We start from the raw sequence: 26,229 nt of genomic DNA on the forward strand, positions 1-26,229 counted from the left end.
AGTGGTTCATTGAAGAACCTTCAAAGGTGCCCCAAAGAACCATCAAGAAATGGTTCTTTGGGGCACCTTTAAAGGTTCTTCAATGAACCACTGAAAGAAATGGTTCTTCAAAGAACCATTTTTAAAAAGATCCTTCAAATGGTTCTTTAAAAGAACCATTTTAAAGAACCTTTTTTGAGTGGTTCTTTAAAGAACCATTTTAAATCTTTCAAAATAAAATGTATCATAAATTGAATTTGAGTAGGGTAAAATAAATACAAGCACATAGACATATATTAATGGTTTATTGGCACTTTGTATTACAGAAAAAGACATTTTAATGCTAAGCACAACACCACTACTAATAATAGCATATAAGTCATTTAAACAGTAATAATTAAATATCTTTACTATAAATACATATAAATATTATACTATAGATAAAACAACAATTTTTACATTAGAAATAGCAATACTTTCATAACAGACAATTAAACAACACATTTTCATCAGCATGTTTGCATTTTCAGTAAAACTATTTCAAGAACAATCTTTTTATTTAAATTATCAATGAACTGCAGCCTTAAGTTATGTAAGTTAAGTTTAATGTGAGACTCATGGTCCTTTGTTAGTCCACACTGGGATAATTTCAGTCTCTCACCTGCACTATGCTGGCAATCTATGAGATATTTAATGCATTTGCCACTCTTTGCACAGCTACTGGTACAGGTGTAGTCAGAGTTCCCAAGTTGAGAACAAATGCCTCCAAAAAGCAAAATGTCTTTTTTAGTTCACTTGGATAGGCAACATTGTAGACATGGTACAGGGAGAAGACAATACCCATCGCCAATGAAATGTCCATTTCCCCACTGTCCAGAATCCTTTTTTGTCCATCCATCTGGACATTGACCTCAGTTGAATCACTCAAGGGCTTGCCGTCACTGCTGCTGAGTACGATTGTAGGTATCGGGCTGTGTGGATCCTGAAACAGAAATTAAATTCTTGAAATGAGGAGTATAGTTTAAATAAGTATAAACAACAGCTGTCCCAATGAAAGTATAAAACTCCTGTAAAATACTGGATTTGTTCAAGACCCCCCCCCCTCTCACCATACCAAAAAATATATAAATTTACCTTATTTATGACGAAGAGATGAGAGGCATTTTCTTTGAAAATAGATGGCAGGAGAAGAACAGCTGTGTTTACCATCTGACCTGAAAAATAAAGAGAAATATGTAAGTATTTTCTGGCCAATTTTGTTAATACAAAGGTGTAAAGGCCATATGAGTGCCTTTATCAGGAGTTGAATGTCTTGCAGAACATAAGCATTAGTGCAGTAAATGTATACCTAATTAACTTTTCAGTGTAATTCAGTGTAAATGTTAAGCATTTATACAAAACCCCCAGAATGTTGTTCAGTTCTGTAAGTTGCTAGCTTTAAATAATTTGAGTCCTAAAGAACTTGCAAAGCAAGTCTAGCTGCCACTGAACATTTTTTGGGATAAACATTGTGTGAATGACTGAAAATCTTCATAGAGTATTTCCTTGACTTATTCGAATAATGGTGTAATTAATCGTTTTTTTGATGAAATCCACACCTACTCTCCTTCAAAGAACTGGTGGAACTGTATAGTAACGACTCTACATATGTAACGATGCTACATATAGCATCGAGGGTATATCAGTTAAATCTTAAAGTACATCATTGCAGAGACGAGACAGGAGAAATGTCAGTCTGTGGATATTGTAAAGCAGCGGTCCCCAACCTTTTTTGCGCCACGGACCGGTTTATGCCTGACAATATTTTCATGGACTGGCCTTTAAGGTGTCGCGGATAAATACAACAAAATAAAACTAGTACCGGTACCGAAAAAAAGAAAATTTATTCATAACACACGTGAAAAGACCCAGGAAAACCGAGTAAACGATAAAAACGATAACAAAATAACGCTGAAAACCGATAAAAACCCTGAAAAACTATACATTTCACACCTGAGCCTCAACTCTCGCGGCCCGGTACCAAACGACTCACGGACCGGTACCAGTCCGAGGCCCGGGGGTTGGGAACCGCTGTTGTAAGGGACACTGTGTTTACTAATGTGCTGTATGTGAAACCTTAAAAAGTGGTATCTGAGATAGGAGTTAAAAATGTTTTTGCTCATTATTGCCAAGTGCCCTCACCTTTTCTTTCAGTGTCTGTCTGGCTCTCATCAACAGATTTTAAGCAGAGGCTTTTAAGGTTGCTGTTTGGGGCTATTGACACAAGCTTCGCTGCCAACTTACTGAATCCTCGGATTACTTTTTTGTCCACATCAGTTTTAAGTAACATGGAAGCCTCTTCAAGAAGCTAAAATAAAGGATAAACATATACATATTAGCTTTGTACCATAATATATACCATTATATAGCAAACCAGAACAATCATTATTTCACACATCAATTATCATTAGAGAAGAAATTATAATTTTGCATTTGTTTACTTTAATTCTCAAGTACACATTGCTGTGCAAAAGGGATGTTTAGACTATTCTTCCCAAAAAACTATCATTGGCATCAGATTAGTCCAAAATTATCCTGTAGCATGAAAATAAAACCAAAGAGAAAGACATAGTCAATGTGGCAATTTCTGTTAGTGTTCTGTTAGTGTACTTTTATTACTCATGAAATCTGCTGAGTCAGTCACTTTGCCTGTCCTGTAGGTACATGATTATTAGAAGTCTGTATAAATGTGCAGCACATCAGTACATATTCGTGTTTTTGCTGTGCACTATTGTTATTGTTGTTTTTTGCTGCAGTTTTTGATAAAACACTCACCACAACAGGGATAGTGAGACATGGGAATTCTCGTAGAACCTCTTCAGTAGTATGCTGAAGAATGTAGTGTGTTCTGTACTTCTGTATTTTCCTGAGGTGCGTTTGAATGACATCCACATTTGGCCTAGTTTTTTGGCACTCTTGCTTAATCACTGATACATGTTGGTCGGTGCTCCTTTCATCCTCCCCATCGTCAAGAGGATTGATATCCTGGTTATTAAAAAGTTTAGCAAATATTGAGAGAAAAAACAAACAAACAATACTTTTAACTTTTATGTACAATTTAAAATGGCAAACAAACATTGAGCATATTTAACTTGCCTTGGTTTTTTTCAAAAGGATACAGGGCTGGATATCTGATGATCTTTTTCTTCCTGAATTTGGAACTGAGTATTTCTGTCTCATTTTTTCAATTTCCTCTACGTCTACTAGTGGTCTTCTTTCCTTTTTAAACTTGTTCCTGAGAGACTCATGCAGAGCATCCTACAAATGATAAAAATGTAACTAATTATTCATAAATAGGTGCAACTAGGTCCTCCCTTTATGCAAGACATTTACCAGAAAACTTTGAGTGACATAAAGCTGGTAGGTTTGCTGTAATCATGTCATAACCTAATTAGTTCCTATTTACAGATCTCTTCTTTAACTCTTAGGAGTTGATCGAACACATGATATAAATGTTTGGAGCACTTTAGATTGGCTAAATACACTATAAAAGGTAGATAAAGTATTAATGGCAATATGTCCTACAAGCATACTCGTCATGATCTTTCAGTCTATATGTTAATACCTCTACCTTTTAATAATAATGTATACTTTATTGATCCCCACAGGGAAATTTCTCTCTTTGCATTTAACCCATTCACTCAGTGAAGCAGTGGGCAGCCACTAATCAGGCGCCTGGGGAGCAGTGTGTAGGGACGGTACCTTGCTCAAGGGTACCTCAGGGTAGCCGTTCAGTTGATTCAAACCCCCGACCTTCCGATCATGGGATAACCACACTACCTACTGAGCTATCCCTGCCCTATTTTCAAATTTAATTTTTTAAATACAAAAACTACACTATCCTGATACAAAGGCAAACAGAGCTAATATAATGCTGAATTTCACACCATTCACTTGAGAATTCACAGAGAAATGAAACAATTAATTTAAAAGAGCAATTGATATTTTATTTATTGTTTGACCATACTGCACGACATCTGCCTCAAAAATCACAATACTAATACTTGTATTGTAGTGGCCACAAGGGAACAGATAACCTCTGAATATGTAGCAATGAAAATGTTAGCATGTTACACTCATTAGCCAATAATTGGGCAATTCAAAGACAATTTGTTGGACAATTGTATCAATGTTTGCTTTTCAGGAATACTTACATATCCAGAGCCATAACTCTCCTTCAAAAAAGGAAAACTCAGAAGGACAGTCCTCAGAAGGTCTACATACTGCACAAGAGAGGGATACCTGCAAATTTTGAATGATGAACTTAAATTCTGATGTACATACTGTATTTTAAATGGATCAAATCTTAATTATATATAGACTTACATTGTCTCATTACTCAAGTGGTCAAACAGTGCTTGAATAAGCATGTTTTTGAGTCTGTTCTTGGTGGGTGACTTTAGTGCTGCATCTTTATTGGTCAACGCAGTGAGCACAGCTGGAGGAAACTGCACTTTGCAGTTAAACATAGGTTGGAGTGCTGACACAGTATGCTTTTCTTTGTGTTGCCTTCCACTGCAAGAAGAAGTAAGAAGTATGTTTAGAGTTTGTTACAAGACATGAATATACGTGTCCTTGTGTCCTGCATCAGGAATATCCGCATATTTAAAACGTACAATAACAGCTGCTGAACTACAGAAACAGAATCATAACAGAGAGTAAGAGTGGCTGTGACATTTCAATTTGAAAGTAAATGGGTGTGTGATGCACATCAACGCTGGAGAAACAGAACAGGGCTTGCGTCAACCCCTTGCCCCCCACCCTCCAACACCATAAACCTAGGGGAGGGGAAACACTGGATTGTATGAATGTACAATTCAGTGAATCAACCAGTCAACTTAAGACTCACTCTTTCAGCTTCTCTACAGCAGACAAAAATTTCACTTGGTCTTTCACTTTTGGAAAAAGACGCTCACTCATTCTTTCAGTCATCTGCAGAAGTGTCGATCCATCGATTTCATTGTCTGTGGCACAGAAAAACAATAAGACACGATCAAAACAGAAATGAGCATGTCGAAGATAAAGAATAAAAATATTATAAAACATTACTAAAAAAACAGCTATGAGTTCATTAGTGACTATAGATGATGACAGACCTGTGGAATAGCCAAAAAGTGGTTAAAATCATTTTAACAGTGGTTGACAACTCCTAACTAAAAAGTCATGGTTTAGGATGTATCTTACCTAACTTTGGTATGGACTGCCTTAAAAGGTCGGTGGATCAGTGTAATGAAGTCTTGACCATCACATCTGTATGCGTCCAAAGCATGAAAGTCTACCTCATCCCCAGGCTTGAATATCAACAGATCATCAGTCTCTCTGATGTGGTATGATTGAAGGTGTCTTATAAACTCCAGTGTTGTGAAAAGTCTTCCAACAAGAAACCAGTTGGCCCTGATATACACAATCAGGACTATTTTCACAAACAGTGGAATTTGCTCTGCATGCACAAGTTCCAAAATGAAGAAATCTCCAACTGCATATTTTACAGAGTTTAAAATGATGCATTTACTTGTCCAGAGTTTCTCATCCACAGTAACGGCTGTCTCCAAGTTTTGCAAACAAATCTGCAAGTTCACTGGAAGTTCTTGAAGTGATAAGTTATTAACTGCTGCTTGTGTATGATCGCTCCTGATGATCCGTTCAGGCTGCCACTCCCAGCATTGACGAAGCTGATTCCTCTTTGCCAAAGTCTGACAAATATTAATATAGTTATTGGTGATTCTTGCTACTGTCTTGAAATATTGATGTCTGGCTTCAAACCTCATGCACCAATGAGAGCGGAGTGACCCATAATCAAGGATGAGCTGAGGATAATGTAGCAGAAAATGCAGCTTGGGTGTAAACACACCAGGAAACAGATTGATGAAATCTGTCAAAAAGTAAGTGATCAGTTCATGTAGATTACTAATCCAGTCAGTGCTGATGGTTGGAGCAAGAATAATCTCTCCTATTTCTCGAACCAAAAGATAAAGCTGCCAAAACTTGTTACCCTTTTCAATCCTGGAGCCTATGACGAAAGGCAGAGTCCTAAATAATGTCCATTTCTCAACAGCAGTTCCAGAGATATTTCCATCCAGTGCTACCTTCTCAGATATTAGAGCAGGTTTGGAGGTGCAGTCATTCTGTCCAAAACTAAAAGTCCTTATGCTGTCATTCACCTCTTGGATAGTAACGGTTTTGTCCTCGTGCAAGGCTTTTACAACAGACTTCAAAACAAGAGGAATGACCCCCTCAAGAAAATCATGCATTACATCAGGTGGGAATGCATTTGTGGTATCAAAATATGACAGCTTGTTGAAGGCACATGGGCCAGTTACACCATACACTGACCTACAGTGGGGGTCATCTTCAACACATTGCAGATGGTATGCATGAACAGTCTTTGTTCTAAGAACACAATCTCCCTCACTAATGATCCTAGACAGGTCCTTGTAATGACACATACAAAACCTGCATATTCTACCATTACTGAATGAGCAGCTAAAACCTGCAAGTGTGTGAGAGGTTAGGTTGTCTGCAGATATTGTGGCCAGACCACCTTTGATGCAGTACTGTCTGTCTTCAAATTTTAATCGTAATCCACGTTCTTGCAAAACCTGTAGGTCACAAATTAATGGTTCTAATATTTTCTCAAATCCATATGTTTTCACCAATCTATGTTTGACAAGTATCAACAGATGAATATGTCTTAAAACAGATCTGTCTTTTGGTGGAATATTTCCCAAAGTAAAATAAAATGCAGACACTTTATGTAGACGTTTCTTTGATCCTAATGGATTAGCAACTTCAAATTCATCACTGTACAACTGAATTCTCAAATGTGGGTTGTCTGTGTTAAAAAAATCACTTTCTTTGTAAATTTTCCCACCACTAAAATCTGTTAAGGTTTCAGGAGCACGGGATTCTGGCCTAAAAATTTGTCTTAAAATGTTAGGATCATTACATATTAATTCTAAGACTTTTAGAAGTGGCATATACTGAAAAGTGTCCTGTTTCCCAGTAAAAGGATCTATCCCCAGGATACATTCAACAGGTTCAATCAAGTTTAATTTCTCAACACAGTATCTGTCTAGTTGATATGTGTTGCTGACTGCACTGAAGCAATGTTCTACCAAACTATTGTCATCAATATAATGAAAACTTGATATATCAAAATTAAGAGTCTGCAAACATTTAGAAAATATCTCCCTATAGTTTTCAATAAAATACTTGAAAAGTGACTCTACTTCAATAAGAACAAATGTTAGAACTTTTCTATTTACAATACTTTTCTCTTGAAGATTCAAGGAAAACAATGCCAGTTGTTTTCTCACAGTCTCTGTAAAGTTCTCTACAAGTTCACTCAGAGTTCGTTCAGATGATTGGGGAAATTCAACAGTTTCCTGGATGACAGGGTCACAGTCTGGGGCAGACTCTAATCCTTGTTTCTGATATTTATGTTTCTTCCTTGTGTGATTTTTCAAAGATTTCACAGACAAAAACTTTCTGGGACAGTCTTCTAGTCTGCAGACAATGAAGAATCCACATTCACTTTCATGGTATATCTGTTGATGTTTCAGCAGTTTTTCATATGTTGGTTTTCTTGTGGAGCACTGTGGACACTGATATGGCACATCCATAGAAATGCTCACCTACAAAGACCTGTTGATAATCTGCCAATTCATTTTCCCCAAGCCAAAGAGATACTTCTCCAACAGTCCACTGCTGAGCCATGATCTGTTAAAACAAAACAAAATGCCATTACATTGTTTTATTCTGTGACATCAAAAACTTATTTATTTTTTATTCATTCATTTTCCAAGCCGCTTTATCATCATAAGGATCGGAGGGGTGCTGGAGCCTATCCCAGCTGTTTTTTTTAGGCGGGGTAGACCCTGGACAGGTTGCCAGTCCATGGCAGGGTTGTCATTCAGATATGTATGTTTGGATTGTGGGTGGAAACCCACACAGAAACAGGGAGAACATGCAAACTCCACACAAAAAGGCACCCGGTTGACCCCGGGAATTGAACAGAGTCTTTCTAGCTGTGAGGCAGCAGCGCTAACCACTATACCACTGTTTATTCTAACTTTTAAGCCTTCTTCTTGATTATTTTATGCTTTCGATTATCTGGTCTTGTTAGTATAATGACCTCTTTTTTGCCTAATATATGATGTTGGATAAATGAAATGTACATAAAAAAAATTTAACTATAATAAAAACGGACATTATCTTGGTAACATCAAATGACTGGAGCATAATTTGTCAACTACTCTGAAAATAAGTTATACAGTAACAGTCAAAGACAACTTCTCATGTGTCACATTTCTGTTTATTCAAAACACTTATGCATTGCTGTATTTTATACAGCTACTCCACAATTCAAAGTACAGGCTACTGAATTTCTGAGTTTCTAGACCAGACACAGAGCTCACACAACAGGCTTCAGGCGCCATTTTGGTGACTTTAACCATATTATTAATTTTAATATCTGTCTACCTGACATTAGTTTATGTACGCAGCACGCAATATAGCCACATATTTTACAGGCCAAATTAATTGGGAGCACCTTCACTTAACCCCTGGAGAGTCTTGGGTCGATTTGTGGCTCTAAGACCGATAGTGTATGCATTTTTCTAAGACCCTCCAGGGGTTAATTGTAACAGTGGTTTTGTTAGGAAAACAGTTCTTTATACCAGATACTAAACTGCGTTAACGTCAAAGGCTAACGTATCTAACCATTACTGTTAGCACAACATTAACAGCAAGCTACAATGACGAGTAACAAAAACAAAACAATAAAAAGGTTTTATGAAAATGTTTTACCTTTTCCAACAGTCCAGGAATCCAGAATCCTTTAAAGACCAGCAGGTACTGAAGACTGTTATCCACTGGCAACGTCCGAGAGAAAGTTTTCTTTCCGTTAGAAAGTTCAAGGCTCGCGCGATCTGTGTGCGCATGCGCATCCCTACAGTTGCCCCCCCCCCCCCCTTTGGTTGTACTACGTGTTCTAACGTCTCTCTCTCTCCCTGTCATTTATTTGGCTTGACACATATAATAATAAATTGCGCAGTGATAAACAAGTACTCAGATCACATGTGCAATTATTATTTACTGCTGGGTGGTTTGTAAAGTTCACAGTAACTAGTATTATCATTATGATATATATATATATATATATAAAACACCCAGCACGCCCCTGCGGGCGGTTTATCCTTCAAGCTCGGGTCCTCTACCAGAGGCCTGGGAGCTTGAGGGTCCTGCGCAGTATCTTAGCTGTTCCCAGGACTGCGCTCTTCTGGACAGAGATCTCCGATGTTATTCCCGGGATCTGCTGGAGCCACTCGCCTAGCTTGGGAGTCACCGCACCTAGTGCTCCGATTACCACGGGGACCACCGTTACCTTCACCCTCCACATCCTCTCGAGCTCTTCTCTGAGCCCTTGGTATTTCTCCAGCTTCTCGTGTTCCTTCTTCCTGATATTGCTGTCATTTGGAACCGCTACATCGATCACTACGGCCGTCTTCTTCTGTTTGTCTACCACCACTATGTCCGGTTGGTTAGCCACCACCATTTTGTCCGTCTGTATCTGGAAGTCCCACAGGATCTTAGCTCGGTCATTCTCCACCACCCTTGGGGGCATCTCCCATTTTGACCTCGGGACTTCTAGGTTATACTCGGCACAGATGTTCCTGTACACTATGCCGGCCACTTGGTTATGGCGTTCCATGTATGCCTTGCCTGCTAGCATCTTGCACCCTGCTGTTATGTGCTGGATTGTCTCTGGGGCATCTTTACACAGCCTGCACCTGGGGTCTTGCCTGGTGTGATAGACCCCAGCCTCTATGGATCTTGTACTCAGAGCTTGTTCTTGTGCTGCCATGATTAGTGCCTCTGTGCTGTCTTTCAGTCCAGCTTTGTCCAGCCACTGGTAGGATTTCTGGATATCAGCCACCTCCTCTATCTGCCGGTGGTACATACCGTGCAGGGGCCTGTCCTTCCATGATGGTTCCTCGTCTCCCTCCTCTTTCTTGGGTTTCTGCTGCCTGAGGTATTCACTGAGCACTCGGTCAGTTGGGGCCATCTTCCCAATGTATTCTTGGATGTTCCTTGTCTCATCCTGGACTGTGGTGCTGACACTCACCAGTCCCCGGCCCCCTTCCTTCCGCTTAGCGTACAGCCTCAGGGTGCTGGACTTGGGGTGAAACCCTCCATGCATGGTCAGGAGCTTTCTTGTCTTTATGTCAGTGGCTTCTATCTCCTCCTTTGGCCAGCCTATTACCCCAGCAGGGTACCTGATCACGGGCAGGGCGTATGTGTTGATGGCCCGGATCTTGTTCTTACCATTCAGCTGACTCCTCAGGACTTGCCTGACCCTCTGCAGGTACTTGGTGGTTGCAGCCTTTCTAGCGGCCTCTTCATGGTTCCCATTTGCCTGCGGGATCCCCAGGTACTTGTAACTGTCCTCTATGTCTGCAATGTTGCCTTCTGGTAGTTCAATCCCCTCAGTTCTGACTACCTTCCCTCTCTTTGTTACCATCCGACTACACTTCTCCAGTCCGAACGACATTCCAATGTCATTGCTGTATAGCCTGGTAGTGTGGATCAGTGAATCGATGTCTCGTTCACTCTTGGCATACAGCTTGATGTCATCCATGTACAGGAGGTGGCTGACAACTGCTCCGTTCCGTAGTCGGTATCCGTAGCCAGTCTTGTTAATGATCTCACTGAGGGGGTTCAGGCCTATGCAGAACAGCAGTGGGGACAGAGCATCTCCTTGGTAGATCCCGCACTTGATGGTAACTTGTGCTATGGGCTTGGAGTTGGCCTCTAGTGTTGTGCGCCACATCCCCATTGAGTTCCTGATGAAGGCTCTTAGGGTCCCATTGATCTTGTACAATTCTAGGCATTCCAGTATCCAGCTGTGGGGCATTGAGTCATAGGCCTTCTTGTAATCAATCCAGGCAGTGCACAGGTTGGTCAGTCTGGTCTTGCAGTCTCGGCTGATTGTTCTGTCTACCAGTAGCTGGTGTTTTGCACCTCTGGTATTTTTGCCAATTCCTTTCTGTGTCCCGCTCATGTATTGACCCATGTGCCTGTTCATCTTAGCCGATATGATGCCTGACAGGAGCTTCCATGTAGTACTGAGGCAGGTTATTGGTCGGTAGTTGGAGGGGACCGGTCCCTTCTTGGGGTCCTTGGGGATCAGGACCGTCCGACCTTCGGTTAGCCATTCCGGGTGTCTCTCGTTAACTAGCAGCTGGTTCATTTGTGCTGCCAGACGCTCGTGGAGTGCAGTCAGCTTCTTCAGCCAGTAGGCGTGAACCATGTCGGGCCCTGGTGCTGTCCAACTCTTCATACTGGAGACCCTTTCTTGGATATCTGCCACTGTGATGGTTACTGGACCCTGTTCAGGGAGGTCGCTGTGGTCTGCCCTCAGATCCACTAGCCACTGAGCATTGCCGTTATGGGTTGCATCCTTCTCCCATATGCTCTTCCAGTATTGCTCCATCTCCAGCCTTGGTGGTGCTGTTCTCTTATTGTTCCCTTGCCACTGAGAGTACACCTTTGCTGGTTCTGTGGAGAACAGCTGGTTTATTCTCCTGCCTTCTATCTCTCTGGTGTACCTCCTCAAGCGGCTGGCCAAGGCTGTGAGTCTTTGCTTGGCAGTTTCCAAGGCCTCAGGTATGGACAGCTTGCTGTATTTCTTAGGCACCTTATTTGTCGCACCTTTCTGCAACTCTGTTAGTTGGCTAACCTCCCTCCGTGCTACTTTGATCTTGCCCTCTAGCCTCCTTCTCCATGGAGGGTACCGCCCCTTGTGGCTGTTCAACTTGTAGCCAAGCATCTCACTGATCACTGCTGCTGTATTGTAGATCAGCTTGTTAGTGTCGGTAATCGTGGTTGTAGGTATTGCCCGTAGTGCTGCATTAACATCATCTAGCAGACCTTCTGAGGGTACTTCACGTAATCTTGGTAACCGGCTACGGGGGATCCAGGTTTCAAGCTTGGCCATGATCCTATTTTTCAGGTCAGTTCCTCTCGCACTCAACGATCCTTCTCCTATCGCACTTGGGGCTATGTACCCAATCTCGGGTGATGATATCTCCCCCCTGACCTGGCGTCCTGACTCCTCCTTGCCGTAGCATTTGTGTTGTACCTCGTCAATCTCTAGCTGTGAGAGCAGTCCCTTCTTTCGAATGTTGGAACACTGAGCTACTAGTTGTTTCGCCGTCATTGTGGATGTTGGGTATCGAAGAATATATATATATATATATATATATATATATATATATATATATATATAGAGAGAGAGAGAGAGAGAGAGAGAGAGAGAGAGAGAGAGAGAGAGAGCAAGAGCGAGAGAGAGAGAGAGCAAGAGCGAGAGAGAGCAAGAGAGAGAGAGAGAGAGAGCAAGAGAGAGAGATCTGATATAGATCAGTATCTGAATCTGTCTAATATCCCCCGAATGGATTGTTAATTTATAAATTCACCATATTCATAAACGGCTTAATAATAAATTCTATATTCTGTTACCACATTATTTGTGATCAGTGGGTTTGCAGGGTGGGTGCTGGGGGTCTTCAGGCTTTGGCACCCACCCCTGCCATCAGAATATTTTTAAGCAAGTGTTTCTAACTTTAATTTGAATATTCAGTATCCCACCATCTGCCCCCCCCCCCCGCACACAAACAAAACACACAGTATAATTTAAACCCTCATTAAAGTGAATATTATTTATGCCATTTTACACCAACAAACTCAGATAGCTAAGGATGAAGAACCTTTTGTTCTTTAAAGAACCATTTGTAATAGCTGAAGAACCATCCACAAAATAAAAAGGTTCTTTGACGTATGATGGTTCTTTAAAGAACCATGAAGACATCTGAAGAACCATTTAAGAACCATAATTTTTCTGAGTGCAGTAGTGGGAGCGGAACACGCCTGGGCACTTTCAGTGAATAAGGTTTAGCGTCGGGCTTCAGCTTAATCGTGTACGGTTTTTGAACAAGCCCGAGCCCATCCCATAGCTTCGGGTACGCTTTCTTCACTGTCTCAAGGTCAACATTGTCCATTCGGGCAATTAATTTCAGTCTCACAGAAGCTGTCCTGCTTAAGAGAGCTACACGCAGGTTTCTGACTACGTAGATCGTCTCTGCAGTGCTCCTGTCACTGTAGGAAATGTCCTCCTTTGTGGACCCGAGCACGGTCAGTGCTGCACCTCCTGGTCCATACAGTGGCTTTTCAGCTTTTTGCAGGTGCTCATTTGGCTGCTTAATGTCTTTGAATGTCTCTTCTGAGATAGCTGTGACATCTGCCCCCGAGTCTAATTTGAAGGTCATGCTTTTGCCTCTCACGCAGATGTTAGCAAGCCACGGGTCTTCTCCTGAATCCAGTTCACCCAGGAAGAATCCATCTGCACAGTCTGCCACCTCATGCACAGCTGTAGACCTACAAACTCTCCCGTAGTGTCCACGTTTCCCGCAGTTGTGGCATTCTGCATTTTTAGCTGGGCACTGTGCTGCTGGGTGCATCTGTGTTTTTCCACATTTAAAACACGTTTTATTCTCTTGTTTTGTTATTTGTGGTTTTCGTGGCTTGAACTGCATTTGATCTCTGCTTCTGAATTTATTGGGCTGTGACTTTCTGACATGCACGGCATCCATGGCTGTTTTGCCTGTGCTGCTTTCGCCTCTGAGGTCAGTTTGCTGTCTTTTTATTTCCTCAGATTGTCTCGCCATTGTGATAGCTTTGGTTAGCGTCAAATCTTTGTTGAGCTGCATTCTCTCCGACAGTGATGAATCTTTAAGACCCACAACGAGCCTATCCCTCAAAAGTTCATCGTGGAGTTCACCATATTCACAGTTTTCAGCGAGAGCATATAGAGCTGTTATGAAGGAGTCAACTGTTTCCGCTGGCTGTTGTACTCGCTTATTAAACTTTGCTCTTTCATAAATCACATTCTTTCTGGGGACAAAATGTCTCTCAAATGCGTTTCTGACCGCATCGTACTGCTGGCGCTGCCCGTCTGTTAGGTCGAGTCCCCTTAGCACGTCATCAGCCTCGTCTCCCATGCAGTATACTAATGTGTTCACTTGGTTAGCATCAGTTGAACCATTCAGATTACTTGCCATTCTGAAACGCTCGAAACGTCTGATCCACTTCTCCCATTCTTGGGGCTTTGCGAAGTCGAACGGTTCCGGTGGCTTGATGGTGAAAGTAGCCGCTGGTGGAGCTGCCGTAACCGGGCCAGGAGTCGCCGGTAACGCCGCTGCTTGCTCTGTCATTTTCGTCACTAGCCGTTCGCCAAGCTGACGGTTATTTTTTCCACTGTCTCTCTTCGCCGCCTAGAGCGAGTGCACTTCTGACACCATGTTGAGTTGGGCTCTTTTAATAAACTCCTCGTTTAGGCGATAACGTGGAACACCACCATCTTTATTTCCAGCTTACTCTATATCCCTTACATAGCCTCACTTCCTGTCTAGAAGGGTAAGTACTGCCGCCTAGTGGCACATGATATACCTCACTATAGATTACACCACAGTGGGGATGAGGAATGTAGGACCCAAAACGCAGGACTCAGCGATGCCACAGTGCACTTTATTTACAGTGAATTGACAGGTCAGTCCAACAGTTACTCAGATGTAAATTGCCAATGGTGCTCATCCCTTGCTCCCAGTGCGTCCCGTGCTGTAGCCCCCTTAGTTTGTGTGCTCCCCAACTCGCTTCTTCGCTCGACTTTCCTGGAGGAAGAAGGAAAAACCACAATTAACCACACACTAGTCGACTCCCCGGTCCACACGCCTCGCACAGACTATACCGGTCAAGAGTAATAATCCCACGTCGACTGTCGCCGCGAGTCCAGGTTAAATACCTCTTCCTAGCCGGGAGGGATGATTACCACCAGCTGGTCAGGTAATCAGCTGCAACAGCAAAGAGGGACTCCCGATGACGACAGTCGCCCGGACACGCCTCTCCCACGACGCGCGCTTCCGTCAACAGCCCCGAGGATGGGGAGAGATAGAGAGATGCAGACACATGCATTCTACATACAAACGTGGACAGAACAGTAGACGACACCGACCCCAAATAATAGTCGTAATAATAATAATAACAACAACAACAACAACAATAATACCACTGCTCACGGACTCCTGAGTCCTCCAGAGCCGGGTCCGTGACAGAAACTGTTTTTTCAGAAAATATTATTTTGAATACACTGTTTTTAATGTTTTACGTGATTCCACGTTTTTTTAATCTAAATATAATTTTTTATCTCTGTGAAGGTTCTCAGTCATCCAGGTCATCGTAGTCAAAGGAGCTTGGAAAGAAAAGCGTCTGGACTTCTTTAAGTTGCTTGAAGACGTTTCACCTCTCATCCGAGAAGCTTCTTCAATTCTAAGGTCAAATGGTGGAGAGTCCCAGATATAAACCTAGTGGGAGTTTCCCTCCACAGAGGGAATTTTTTTATCCAATAAAAAGAGGTTTCAATCAATTTTTGTAATGTAGAGAATATCCATGTCCAATTGTAATTTACTGTAAACATTAGGATGAGGGTTTTGTGTTATGGCCCCCAGGGTAAGATTAGAATTAGGATGGGGGAGGGGGTATGGTTAGGGTTAGGGGGTTTAGATGGGGGAGCTCAAGTTTGGAGGTTGGCCACCGAAGGTGGCCAAACTCCATGCACAGACCACACCTGTTCCCATCCTGGGCCCCCACGTCACTCACGGATTGCTCTCCAGGAGGGAAGTGTCCTCTCTTATCCCAAATAAAGGGGTTTGAAAGTGGGCTTAAAGAACCCAGAGGTTAAGTTTAGGGCCGGAAGATAGGGGATGAAGTTAGGGCCCAATGTTCAATCAGGGCTCTAGGCGGTTAGGTTTAGGTTCCCTGCATGGGGTTAAAAGAGGTTAAGGTTAGGGAAGGCTTCAGGCCCAGGAGTTTATAATGGGATGGCCATAAAAGGGCCTATACAAATAAAAAATGAAGAAACAAGGAGAAAAGTAAAGAGGAGGGGAAAATTCCCTTAAATGGAGTTACAGCACCCTCTAGTGGGTTATATTGGGGCTAAACTCTCACAAAATGGCATCTGAAGCCTCCCTCAAGCACAGAAGTACATAAAATCAGTCACTCAAATTGGTTTCATGGAGATGCTTCATTAACATGATCATTCCAATGATCCAACATGTGCTCTGCAGTCTTGTCCGTCCAGCGAAGATTGTCCGATTCTGTGCTGAACTTATCAGCAGGTAGAGCAGGCATGTGCTCCTTTAAACCTGCAATAAAATTGTTTATGTGTAATAATGTGTCTTGTTCTGTTTTGGGAAGGGCAGAAGAAAAGTTAATCACTGGAATATAAATGTCAGCTTGGGGGAATTTTTCTTGTGCCGACCTCAGCGTTCTTCTCAGCTCCCTTATTGGTACATTTTTATCCCTCTGACACCTGTTATTCAGGCTGAAGGAGAGAACCAGCTTCTCCACCGATGTGTCACTGTCTGCTTTATCCACAAGGATCTCTGCATGGCCCCATTCTGTCAATTTGGACTCCCTCCGCAACATAAGGAGGAATCAAGCCCACATTGGTGTCTCCAATGATCACCGATGCTTCCTTTGTGTGCAGTCTCCACTCTCTGAGCTTTTTCTTTGTGCTTGGATGTCTCGTCGGGGTGCATACCTGTTGTTCAACTGAAGCTGTGTTGGTCTTCTTGGGGGTGGATTCCCCCTGTATGAGGTCCATCGCCTCCATGTTCTGTTGTAGCTGAATGGCGGGAGAAGATTTCCCCTCAGAAGAAGCCCCATGAAGTGCTGTAAGGATTCTCCTCACCGTTTTGGGTGCAGTGTTAGCTGTGGGTGGAGCATGAAAGGAACGATGGAAGGAAGACATAATAATAATCCATTTTATTTGAAAGCGCCTTTCATCTCTCACAGACAATGTAAAAAAAAAAAAAAAAAAGAAAGCGCCTTTCAGAACACTCAAGGACACTGTACATGGCAGAATAATAAAAACAGAATAATGTATTCATATAATGAATACATATCCATCTGCTGGTGTTTTTCTGTTATGAGTAATGTGCAGTTTACATCATATACAAAAAACACCAATAGAGAATAGGCAAAAGGCAACCGATCCAAGCTCAGTAAAGTGAAAGGTGATCAATGTACTACAAAAAGAGAAGAAAGTGATTTTTGAGCACCTTTCATGTCTATACCAATTGGTGGCGCTAATGCACCACTTTGTGGTTTGCCAGCCACCAAAATTCAAGAAGAAGAAGTAATCACGTGATTATGTTTTTTTAATCTGCCTTTCCAGATCCCGAGGGTTATGTTTTTGTTTTAAAGTCGTTCAAAGGTTTGTCCTTTCGTTTGAGATTTTAATGTGTATTTCCAATTTGCCTGTCTAGTTATTTTTATTATTTGTTTTTAGTTTAATGAGGAGATGTTAACTCGCGCATTTATATTATCTGGGAAACCGCTGTGTGCTTTATTTGACATAAAAGAATGTGAAGTTCCGACGACGTACTGAGTCCTCTGTGTGAACAACTATCATTACAGTCATCTCCCTGCAGTCGTCGAGCGGTCTCGATACCTCGATAGCTGCCATGGCCGATGTAAGTATGAGACGTCTGTCATTCTTCTTGAGTTCCCGTCTCCAAAATGGAGAAGCAGGAAAAAACGTATTGCTGATAATTCCTATTAAAAAAGGGACACGTGAAGTAGTGTTCGAGATTTAAAAGCGCTCTCAAAAGTAAGCACTTATTTACTTGTTTATTTTATTTTGATCTCTTTATTCTTGGGGGTGTCGGAGATTAATGAAGCGGCTTCATGTGCCCTTATCATGATGTCGAGGCGACCACTGCGGAGTGTATTTCGGTTTGTTGCGCTGCCTCCGGAGCTGGGTGGAAAGCATAAGTGTACGATTGTTTGTTTTTTAATTGACGTTCCAGCACAGAAACTCGGAGACGTGCAGATATACAGAGAAAGAGAGATGTTGGAAGAGTTTTTTAAAAAAACAAGAAAAACTCTTCCGGCTTCCGGTTTTGACCTCTTCTCTTCCTGTATCAGCGCTTATGTGGCGATTATCTGAGCGGCGACGCCTATCGTTCAGGAGAATATGCAGTGCTGCCATAAGAGCGGGTATTAATACAAGGCAGTTTCGCAGTGCTGAAATATGCAAGTCCGTACTTCGCAAGTTCACATGCAAGTCTGGATTTCGCAAGACCCGGGAGGAAGCTAGACCAGGAAGAAAACGCAAATTTTATTTCAAAATATTATACATGTATGCACAGTGTTGGGAAGGTTACTTTTAAAATGTATTCCATTACAGAATACATGCCCCAAAATGTATTCTGTAACGTATTCCATTACGTTACTCAATGACAGTAACGTATTCTGAATACTTTGGATTACTTAATATATTATCATGCTTTTTACAACAACGTGAATGTACTATTGCTGTGTGATTTATTACTATTACTGAAGGTCCCCGCGACTCTGAACTGTAGTAAAGGGACCTCTGACTAATACGACGGGGTCCCTGTCGGCTCGTAGCCGAAAAATAGCTTTACTTTTTTGGGGGGGTCAACTTTGCTAGTGAGAGACAGAGAGAGGCGTTGAAAGGCTGCTCCAACGGAGCTTATTGTTTTTGGAGGAAAACACGAACACGGCGTACAGTCGAGTCTTAATAGCTTACTTACAACTGGGCTCGTCAGGCACTCTTCTTGGCTGCAGTGGTTATTATTATATTTACATGCTTCCAGCTCCCGTTTCTGCTCGATGACTGCTCGTACCTTTCCACTCCCCTTTTTCTCCCTCCTCGCGCTCACAGACCCATAACGTGTATGGCAGTCCATTCTTCCTGCAGCACGGACTACACTGCCCATGATGCTACATTCTTTAGAGCTATGCTTGTAGCATTCTGCCTGTTAGCTTAGCACAACAACAACAACAACAACAACGAAAAGGCGCTCTCTCACCCAGGAAACACACAGTCGCAGAGAGAGAGAGAGCGTCGCCCTGTAACCATGGCAACCGTAACGCTGCCGCCTGGAACAACAGAACGTAGCTGTCAAACAAAACCCAAACAGTCCTGACCCGCGACAATATGAAACAGGAAAGTACCGCAGTGTAATCCATTTATTTCAACAAAGTAACTGTATTCTGAATACCACCTTTTTAACCGGTAACTGTAACGGAATACAGTTACTCCCAACACTGTGTATGCACAGCTCACGCTGCTTATTGAACAGAAACAAACGTGTCCGATGTCAGAATGCTTTTATTTTTATTTTAGTAGACACTCAAAAGTTAAAATAGACAGCTAGTGTTTGGAAGAGAATTGAAAAAATATATTTAAAAAAACAAAACATAATTTGATCATCACTGGTGCAGTCTTCAGGATCTTCACGTATCAACATGCTGTTTCTGCTCCCAGTGGGATTAAAATATTTATAATGTTAGATTTAATTCAGAGTCAGCTGTTAAAATAAAAACAGCACATTTTCACATCCAGGGATAAGGACTGGTGAAATATTCAGTTCAGTACACTGACAGCTCTCCAAGTAAGACTTTGAAATAAAACGACCCAGTTATGAAGATTAATTTATATTCTCGGCCAAACCGATTTGCTCAGGAACAAATAAAACACTGTAATAAGTTTTGGAAATGATGTGCGTCCTCACCAGCTGTAGTGAACCTTGACTTCAGCTGGTGAGGACGAAAATGAAATGACAGATGAAAATGTCAGAGCAAAAATGACATTTGGAAAAATGTCAGAGCACTTTTGCAAATAGGTGATGTCTTGATAAATCGAGCAATATTTGAAGTTTACGCATCTACATCCTGAAAATATTGTAAGAGTTAATTTTGTTCCACAGAAATGGTAACATCTCAAACGTTACGTACACTTCTAGCAACTTTCCTCCACCATTGCTGCTTCTAAGTTTCGAACAAACAGAATTCTGGGATACTTGGCTTCACCAAGTCCAGATAAGTCACCGGACACATGAGTGACCAGGCTGCAGTGTACGCGCTGTAATGCTCGCTTTGCTCACTGCTGCACCCATGGTTCGCAGAAACTTCTTTTATACCAGTCAGTACTGTGCAGGAAGCCACTGCAGTATTCTAGACGATAGGCGTCGCCGCCCAGACAGTATCACCAGATAAGGTGGTCAAGACTTTGTCAAGTGTGCTTTTTTTCCCCCACAGACTCAAGTTTTCAATCTCCCTCTGTATATCTGTGTGTCTCTGCAGTGGCCTCACCGCCAAGATACAAATATTGAAAGGTCATAATCAGCTGATGCCCCGCAAAAATTGTGTCACAGCTGACATCAAAATCACAGTGCGACACCAGCGATGTGTCGACTATAATAGCACTGTCACACAGACTAGCTGTAACACATACTTGTTGTACGCTGCCTCCATCTGACAACAGAGCTCACTGCAGCCAGCTGGGCCGTCCCTGGAGTGGAGCGGACAGCAAACGTGCTCCCTCTACTGGACGATGAAGTATGGTTTGTTAGCTCTGACCAACTATCTAACCTTTTTTTTTTTTTTTTTATGTAAAATTATTTGCAGGATTTGAAGAGATATCTTTACAAACAGTTGCAAAGGTGCGTATCATTAAAGTAACAAAATCTTCAATGTTACAGTCGACACTATCAGGATGTTCAGTGTTTAATGAGGAAGTTTTGTTGTTTGTCTCCTTCAGCATTGAAGGTCTTCATGCTATTGTGGTCACTGATAGGGATGGTGTCCCGGTTATTAAAGGTAAGAAACATTCTGAATGGCTGGTTATTGCTGGTCTCACTGCTGTCGTGTGGAAAACTGTAAAATCCATGAGAGCAAAAGTAACAGAAGAGAAACTTGGTAGTAGAATTAAAGTGTGTTTGAATAGAGCCTAAAACCAGTTTCCACATTGGCCCTGATAGGAGTAGCTGCTCCTGAAGGTGGAAGTCAGCCAGGCGGGAAGTCCACGAGCTATCAGTTAGTCTGTGAATCGCTCAGACTCACATACTATTGCACAGAACATCAGAGCAGAGAGCACACTTGACTTACTTTGTTTGGCATAAGATGTTTTTTCTTTAAAAAAAAAAGGATTTTTGTATTTTACTAAATATATTAATGTTTCAAATCTTTTCAAATTTGAATTTCCAAGAAATGTTATATATTAATTTAGAGAAAAATGTAACCAGTTGCTCTTTAGTGGAGAAAAAAGCAAATAAGTTGCATCATAAATATAGTGAATTATGCAGGTTTGGGCAGTATTTGAAATAGGGCTGCCACGATTACGTCGACTATCAAAATCGTCGACGACTGATTTAATAGTCGACGCCTCGTTTGAAGCTTTGTAAGATCACAACAGACGCAGGAATAAGTAGCAGGATTTAAGAGTGTAATAACGGACTGAAACAGAAGATGGCAGCACTGCATGTACAAGGATGCCAGCTGCCGTTAAACCCCGAAGAAGAAGAAGCTGTGTCCCAGCATTCATAGCGCGGCCCTGCTCAGTTTCCAACAATGGCGGCAGCTAGTTAGTTTTAATATTACTCTTATTATTCTTTCTGGGTCACAAAATAAACGTTTAACATATTTTCAGGCGAGAATGTAGCTGTGTAAACCTCAAATATCGGCTCAGTTTATCAGGACACCACATATTTTCAAAAGCGCTCCGACGTTTTCAGAGACGTCCGTTACCCACTAGCTCGTTAGCTAGCCGGGGGCTAGGCTAACTAGAGCCGTGAGAACACCGGACCCCCGACAAATCGTTTTCAAACCCACCGCCGTCTTTCGCTACTCAGGTTAAACATGATATATGAGTCACTTAGATAACTTAAAAATGTTGTTGTTTGGCTTTTTTCAGTGTTTTATTTGTTCCTGAGTAAATCGGTTTGGCAGATGGCTGAGTTTATTAAACTCAACTGAAACAATCTGCAAATTTCATTAAAATTTAATAAACTATCATCTTGTCTTTATTTTTAGTTAGCGCATACCTTAAACACTTAAAGCTGTAAGCTAATGATAGTTATATAAGAGCAGATGCATGCTGGTGCAATAAGCTGTAGTTTTACGTTGAATGGATGATGATCTGATTAGTCGACTAATCGCAAAAATAATCGCCGAATAGTCGACTATCAAAATAATCGTTTGTGGCAGCCCTAATTTGAAACAAATGTCAGCAGACATTCCTTATGTGGAGAGTGTTTTATCCCTACATCCCTGACATCGTTGCTGTATCCTTGCAGTTGCCAACGACAATGCCCCAGTTCATGCTTTGAGACCTGGCTTCCTGTCTACGTTTGCTCTGGCCACTGATCAGGGCAGCAAACTGGGCCTTTCTAAGAACAAGAGCATCATCTGCTATTATAACGCCTACCAGGTCAGACCCCTTCTTTCCACCAATCAGTAGTTTGGTATATTTGTCATACCATAATCTAGCTCCAAAAATGTCATATATTCTATATTTGTTACACAGAAAGCGAAATATTTCAAGCCTTTATTTTATTTTTCACTATTGTTAAATTATTATATTAAGTTATTGCTATAATGAAAGCAAACAGCATATTCATTTATACGCACAGTACCTGTTTTAGGGTCCTTTGCCCCAAATTACTGCATCAGTGTGGCATACAAGCATAAGGTCAGGTTGTTTTGATGATGGTCTTCAGCTCTTCTGCATATCAGAAGTGAAGGGGCTAAAATTTTAGATATGAATTTCAAGCCCTGACATCTACCCAAGTTTAATGTCATTATTTCAGTTTGTTCTAAGGTCAGGATGAGTATGGATTGACCAACTCAGGTTTGGTAAAGTATATCTAGTTTATTTAACTTTTTTTTTTATATAACATGTAATGTTTCTGGATTGAACAGATTGTGCAGTTCAATCGGCTACCACTGGTCATCAGCTTCATTGCCGGCAACACTGCCAACACAGGTAAAGTTTGAGCCAGCGATCAGCAGAGTGTCATGCCATTTAGATGTCATATGAAGAGTCAGTAGTTGTCAATATAAAATCAGCATTACAAGTGAAATTTAACCAAATCACAGGATCTTTGATTCTATTTAGACTCAGACTGTCAGAAATATTATAATTCTGATCATTTATCAGGACATACCCATATTTTTTCATATATATATATATATATATATATATATATATATATATAAAAATTTTTATTTATTTATTAGGGGTGCACCGATACTTGTACCGATATTGAACCGTTCGATACAGTGCTTTCGGTTCGGTACGCATATGTATCGAACAATACAACATTTTTAATTTATTTTATCAACTTTTCTTCTGACGATGCTGTCTGCGTTGAGAGCTCAGTGGATCTGCGTTCGACTACTCCGCCTAGGCTGCACTGTCGAGCGCAGATCCACTGAGCGCAGCGCAAGCTAGCAAGACAGAAGCTAATCTCGTTGCAACATGGCAAATTGAACCTCCCCCACCCTCATTCAGATCTGGCCTTTGGAACTATTTTGGTTTTCATGTGACGTATGACCCTGAAGGTAAGCGAGTCATGGACTAAAGTAAAACAGTATGTTGGATCTGCCATGCAATGCTCAATTACATGGGTGGGAGCTAGTGCGTTAGCGCAGTTAGCTCGTTAAGGTGTTGACGCCGTCCAGCCCCACGCACGGGGCGATCCGCGGTAGCTCGTTAACGGAGATTTGCCGTGTTGTGGCGTTAACGTCATTTCAGATTTACGCTGACAGCACTAGTGGGAACACAACGAATATGACTGCACATTTACTCTGACATCATCCTAGTGCAAAGACAAGTGGAAGCAGACAAAAACAACAAGCATGCATGCTACAAACTTTACCCGAGTCATTTAGACAGCCGTTAGCACAGGATTCTCCTTATGGGGACCTGATATGTTTAATATGCTGCTGAGAATATAGCCCAGAAGAAGCTATAGTATAGCTTTTATTTTGGAAAGAGACATTTCTCTGTAATAAACTCTCTTTTCCAAAGATGAGTGATTCCTCAGATTTATTTTTTTATTACTTTGTTGTTTCAGCAACATTAAATTTAAAAACTGTACTTATGAGTTAAAATATATATTTATAATTTTAATAAATGACAAATTAAAAAAGCATGAAAAAAATTTTTTGTATCGAAAAAATATCAAACCGTGACACCAAAGTATCGAACCGAACCGTGAATTTTGTGTATCGTTGCACCCCTAATATATATATCTATGTATATATGTGTGTGTGTGTGTGTGTGTGTGTGTGTGTGTGTGTGTGTGTGTGTGTGTGTGTATATACTGCACAGTTACAGCGGTCAGCTGCGTAGAAAAAGATCCTGGTGTAGAAAGTAATATTAAATAAATTCTAACAACAGCTTATCAAGGTTAAACGTGCTGCTGTTGTTCAGGCGCTGGTTTCCTCTTTCTGGTGCAAAGTGGGCCAAAAACAAAGAAGAGAGGCGGACTCACGACAGAAAAGCCGATCAGCTGATCATTGATCAGTTTCACGACTGAAGTAGCAGCAGGAGAGAGAGAGAGAGGCAGTCGCTCCATATATCGGTTGTTAAGCTTAACGCTGGAATGCTTTACAAACATTCAGAGATGAACTTACACACTTGCTTTACTTCTCTCTGGGATGACTTCCTCGGAGATGAAATGCTGGTTTGGTAGCGAGGCTACAAATACACACAGCCGCTCTATCACGTGAGCACACTGCTGCGACGTGTTACGGTTATGAGCCGAGTTACGGCGTGTCGCCAGTTTTGTGAGGTGCTTTTTTGATATTTAATGGATCGGATTACATTTTTTATTTTTTTTATTTCTCACACACACACACACACACACACACACACACACACACACAGAGTACCTGAGGATAAACTACAGAAAAACATGAAGATTTGGGAAGTGGTGTAGTAGTTAGTAGATGCCCAATGAGCAAATGTGACCGAAATGATGGCGTTTGAGATGCTGTGACAGACGTGACACTTGCAAGATTATCTGTGAAGAGAACGGGCCTGGTGGTAGGGTTGGGCAATGTGTAAACATTTTCCAACTGACAATCGTCAATCCAAATATTGACGGTGGGCGATATATTCACGCATGCGCAGACTTTTTGATGGGCGGAGCAATGTAATCATGCACGAACTGATTTGCGCGTTTACAACACAGAAGTCCAAACATGGACAAAGTAATTTCCCCCCAAAATTAGGGCTGCCAGCTTTAATGTGGTCATCGCGATTAACACGATTAAAATTTAAACGCGCTCAACCCGTCTGGAGCGCAGAATGAACAAACGTTGGACAAACTGCAGACGTAGCATTTGGGCGCACTCTGAGGAATGATAATAAACCTCATAAATATTATGTGTCTGTACTCACTGTGTGTTGTGAGTTCTTCTCCTCACATGTATGTCATATTTGTTGAGTAACAGTACAACACTGTCCTTGTGTGTCCTCAGGTCTGATAATGAGCCTGGAGAAAGAGCTGGCTTCACTAATAGAGGAGCTGAGGCAGGTGGTGGAAGTGACTTAAAGCTGTGACATATCAGCTGCACAGTCACATGATCTGCATCACATCCTGCTCACTTTCATGCTCTCAGTGCTTCTGCATTCATGTCTTTAACAGATCTGACTAAATATAAGACCTGTGCATATCTTGCTGTGTTTTCTGTACACCTTTGTGCCATTAATGGATATTTCTTGTAGAATTTCTTGTCTGATTAAATCTGTAATTATAAGCATTTAAAAATGTTGTTTTTGGTTGGATGGGGGAATTGCAAATAAAAAATAATACAACTGAGGTTAAATTTTACTTGTATTTTATTTTATTAATTATTGGAATTTAACTTTTTTTTTTCTTTTTTTTTTTTTTGGGAGGGTCTTGCTTTAAGCATTTCATCATATTAGTCATGTACTGCTGTAACAGTGCTGTATGTATGAAGGGAAAATGATTCCGAGAATATTTAGATGTGATTTATATAATTTGAAAATGTAAATATGGTATTTAAAAAATATTAACCAGTATTTTTAGAGATAACAAGTTAACATTTAATTAACAGATTCAGGTTTACATTTTCATTGCAATGATGTTCGTCTGCCACTTTTTTGCTGAGATTGTTGTCCAAGTCTCTGGAACTCAAGTGTTCAAACGGTAAAAATTTGTTAAAAGGTATCATTACGAAGGAGCTTATGGAGAAAAAATGGTAAAAACAATTTGGATGTACAGAAAAGTGTGGACGAATAAGAACCATAAAAGA

The 26,229-nt window shown here is 41.3% G+C and overlaps 2 protein-coding genes across 3 annotated transcripts; one reads left to right on the forward strand and one right to left on the reverse strand.

The window, feature by feature from the left end:
* Positions 1 to 330: 330 nt before the first annotated feature.
* LOC146646027 (sterile alpha motif domain-containing protein 3-like) lies at positions 331 to 8,928 on the reverse strand. Of its 2 annotated transcripts, XM_085391317.1 has the most exons (10): positions 8,827 to 8,928; positions 7,653 to 7,737; positions 4,868 to 4,982; positions 4,345 to 4,533; positions 4,173 to 4,260; positions 3,115 to 3,276; positions 2,794 to 3,003; positions 2,161 to 2,326; positions 1,114 to 1,193; positions 331 to 961 (listed from the first exon to the last, which is right to left on the reverse strand). In XM_085391317.1, exons 2-10 carry the CDS (start codon positions 7,732 to 7,734, stop codon positions 659 to 661), a joined length of 1,395 nt encoding a protein of 464 aa, XP_085247443.1. In that variant the 5' UTR covers positions 7,735 to 7,737; positions 8,827 to 8,928; the 3' UTR covers positions 331 to 658. The 2 variants fall into 2 exon arrangements, with proteins under 2 accessions (XP_085247443.1, XP_085247441.1); XM_085391315.1 differs by lacking the exons at positions 2,794 to 3,003; positions 3,115 to 3,276.
* An 8,311-nt stretch (positions 8,929 to 17,239) lies between these two features.
* lamtor3 (late endosomal/lysosomal adaptor, MAPK and MTOR activator 3) lies at positions 17,240 to 25,784 on the forward strand. The gene is made up of 7 exons (XM_085391601.1): positions 17,240 to 17,347; positions 17,551 to 17,606; positions 20,572 to 20,606; positions 20,705 to 20,763; positions 22,239 to 22,372; positions 22,864 to 22,927; positions 25,432 to 25,784. The coding sequence occupies exons 2-7, from the start codon at positions 17,598 to 17,600 to the stop codon at positions 25,503 to 25,505; spliced, it is 375 nt and encodes a 124-aa protein (XP_085247727.1). The 5' UTR covers positions 17,240 to 17,347; positions 17,551 to 17,597; the 3' UTR covers positions 25,506 to 25,784.
* The last annotated feature ends 445 nt before the right edge of the window (positions 25,785 to 26,229 follow it).

This window comes from Rhamphochromis longiceps, linkage group LG19 (genome assembly GCF_057381845.1).
Source record: "Rhamphochromis longiceps isolate RC_006_pf linkage group LG19, R_longiceps_female_GT1.1, whole genome shotgun sequence".
In the NCBI taxonomy this organism is placed as follows: domain Eukaryota; kingdom Metazoa; phylum Chordata; class Actinopteri; order Cichliformes; family Cichlidae; genus Rhamphochromis; species Rhamphochromis longiceps.

What these genes read in the sequence shown, in the direction of transcription:
- LOC146646027 (XM_085391317.1), bottom strand. Translation starts at nt 7,734, where the DNA reads ATGGCTCAGCAGTGGACTGTTGGAGAAGTATCTCTTTGGCTTGGGGAA. An exon ending in AGAGTTATGGCTCTGGATAT is followed by an intron (nt 3,277 to 4,172) that starts GTAAGTATTCCT and finishes TATCATTTGTAG; the next exon opens with GATGCTCTGCATGAGTCTCT. An exon ending in GTCTCACTATCCCTGTTGTG is followed by an intron (nt 2,327 to 2,793) that starts GTGAGTGTTTTA and finishes CCTTTATTTTAG; the next exon opens with CTTCTTGAAGAGGCTTCCAT.
- lamtor3 (XM_085391601.1), top strand. An exon ending in TGGTGTCCCGGTTATTAAAG is followed by an intron (nt 20,764 to 22,238) that starts GTAAGAAACATT and finishes GTATCCTTGCAG; the next exon opens with TTGCCAACGACAATGCCCCA. An exon ending in GCTATTATAACGCCTACCAG is followed by an intron (nt 22,373 to 22,863) that starts GTCAGACCCCTT and finishes TGGATTGAACAG; the next exon opens with ATTGTGCAGTTCAATCGGCT.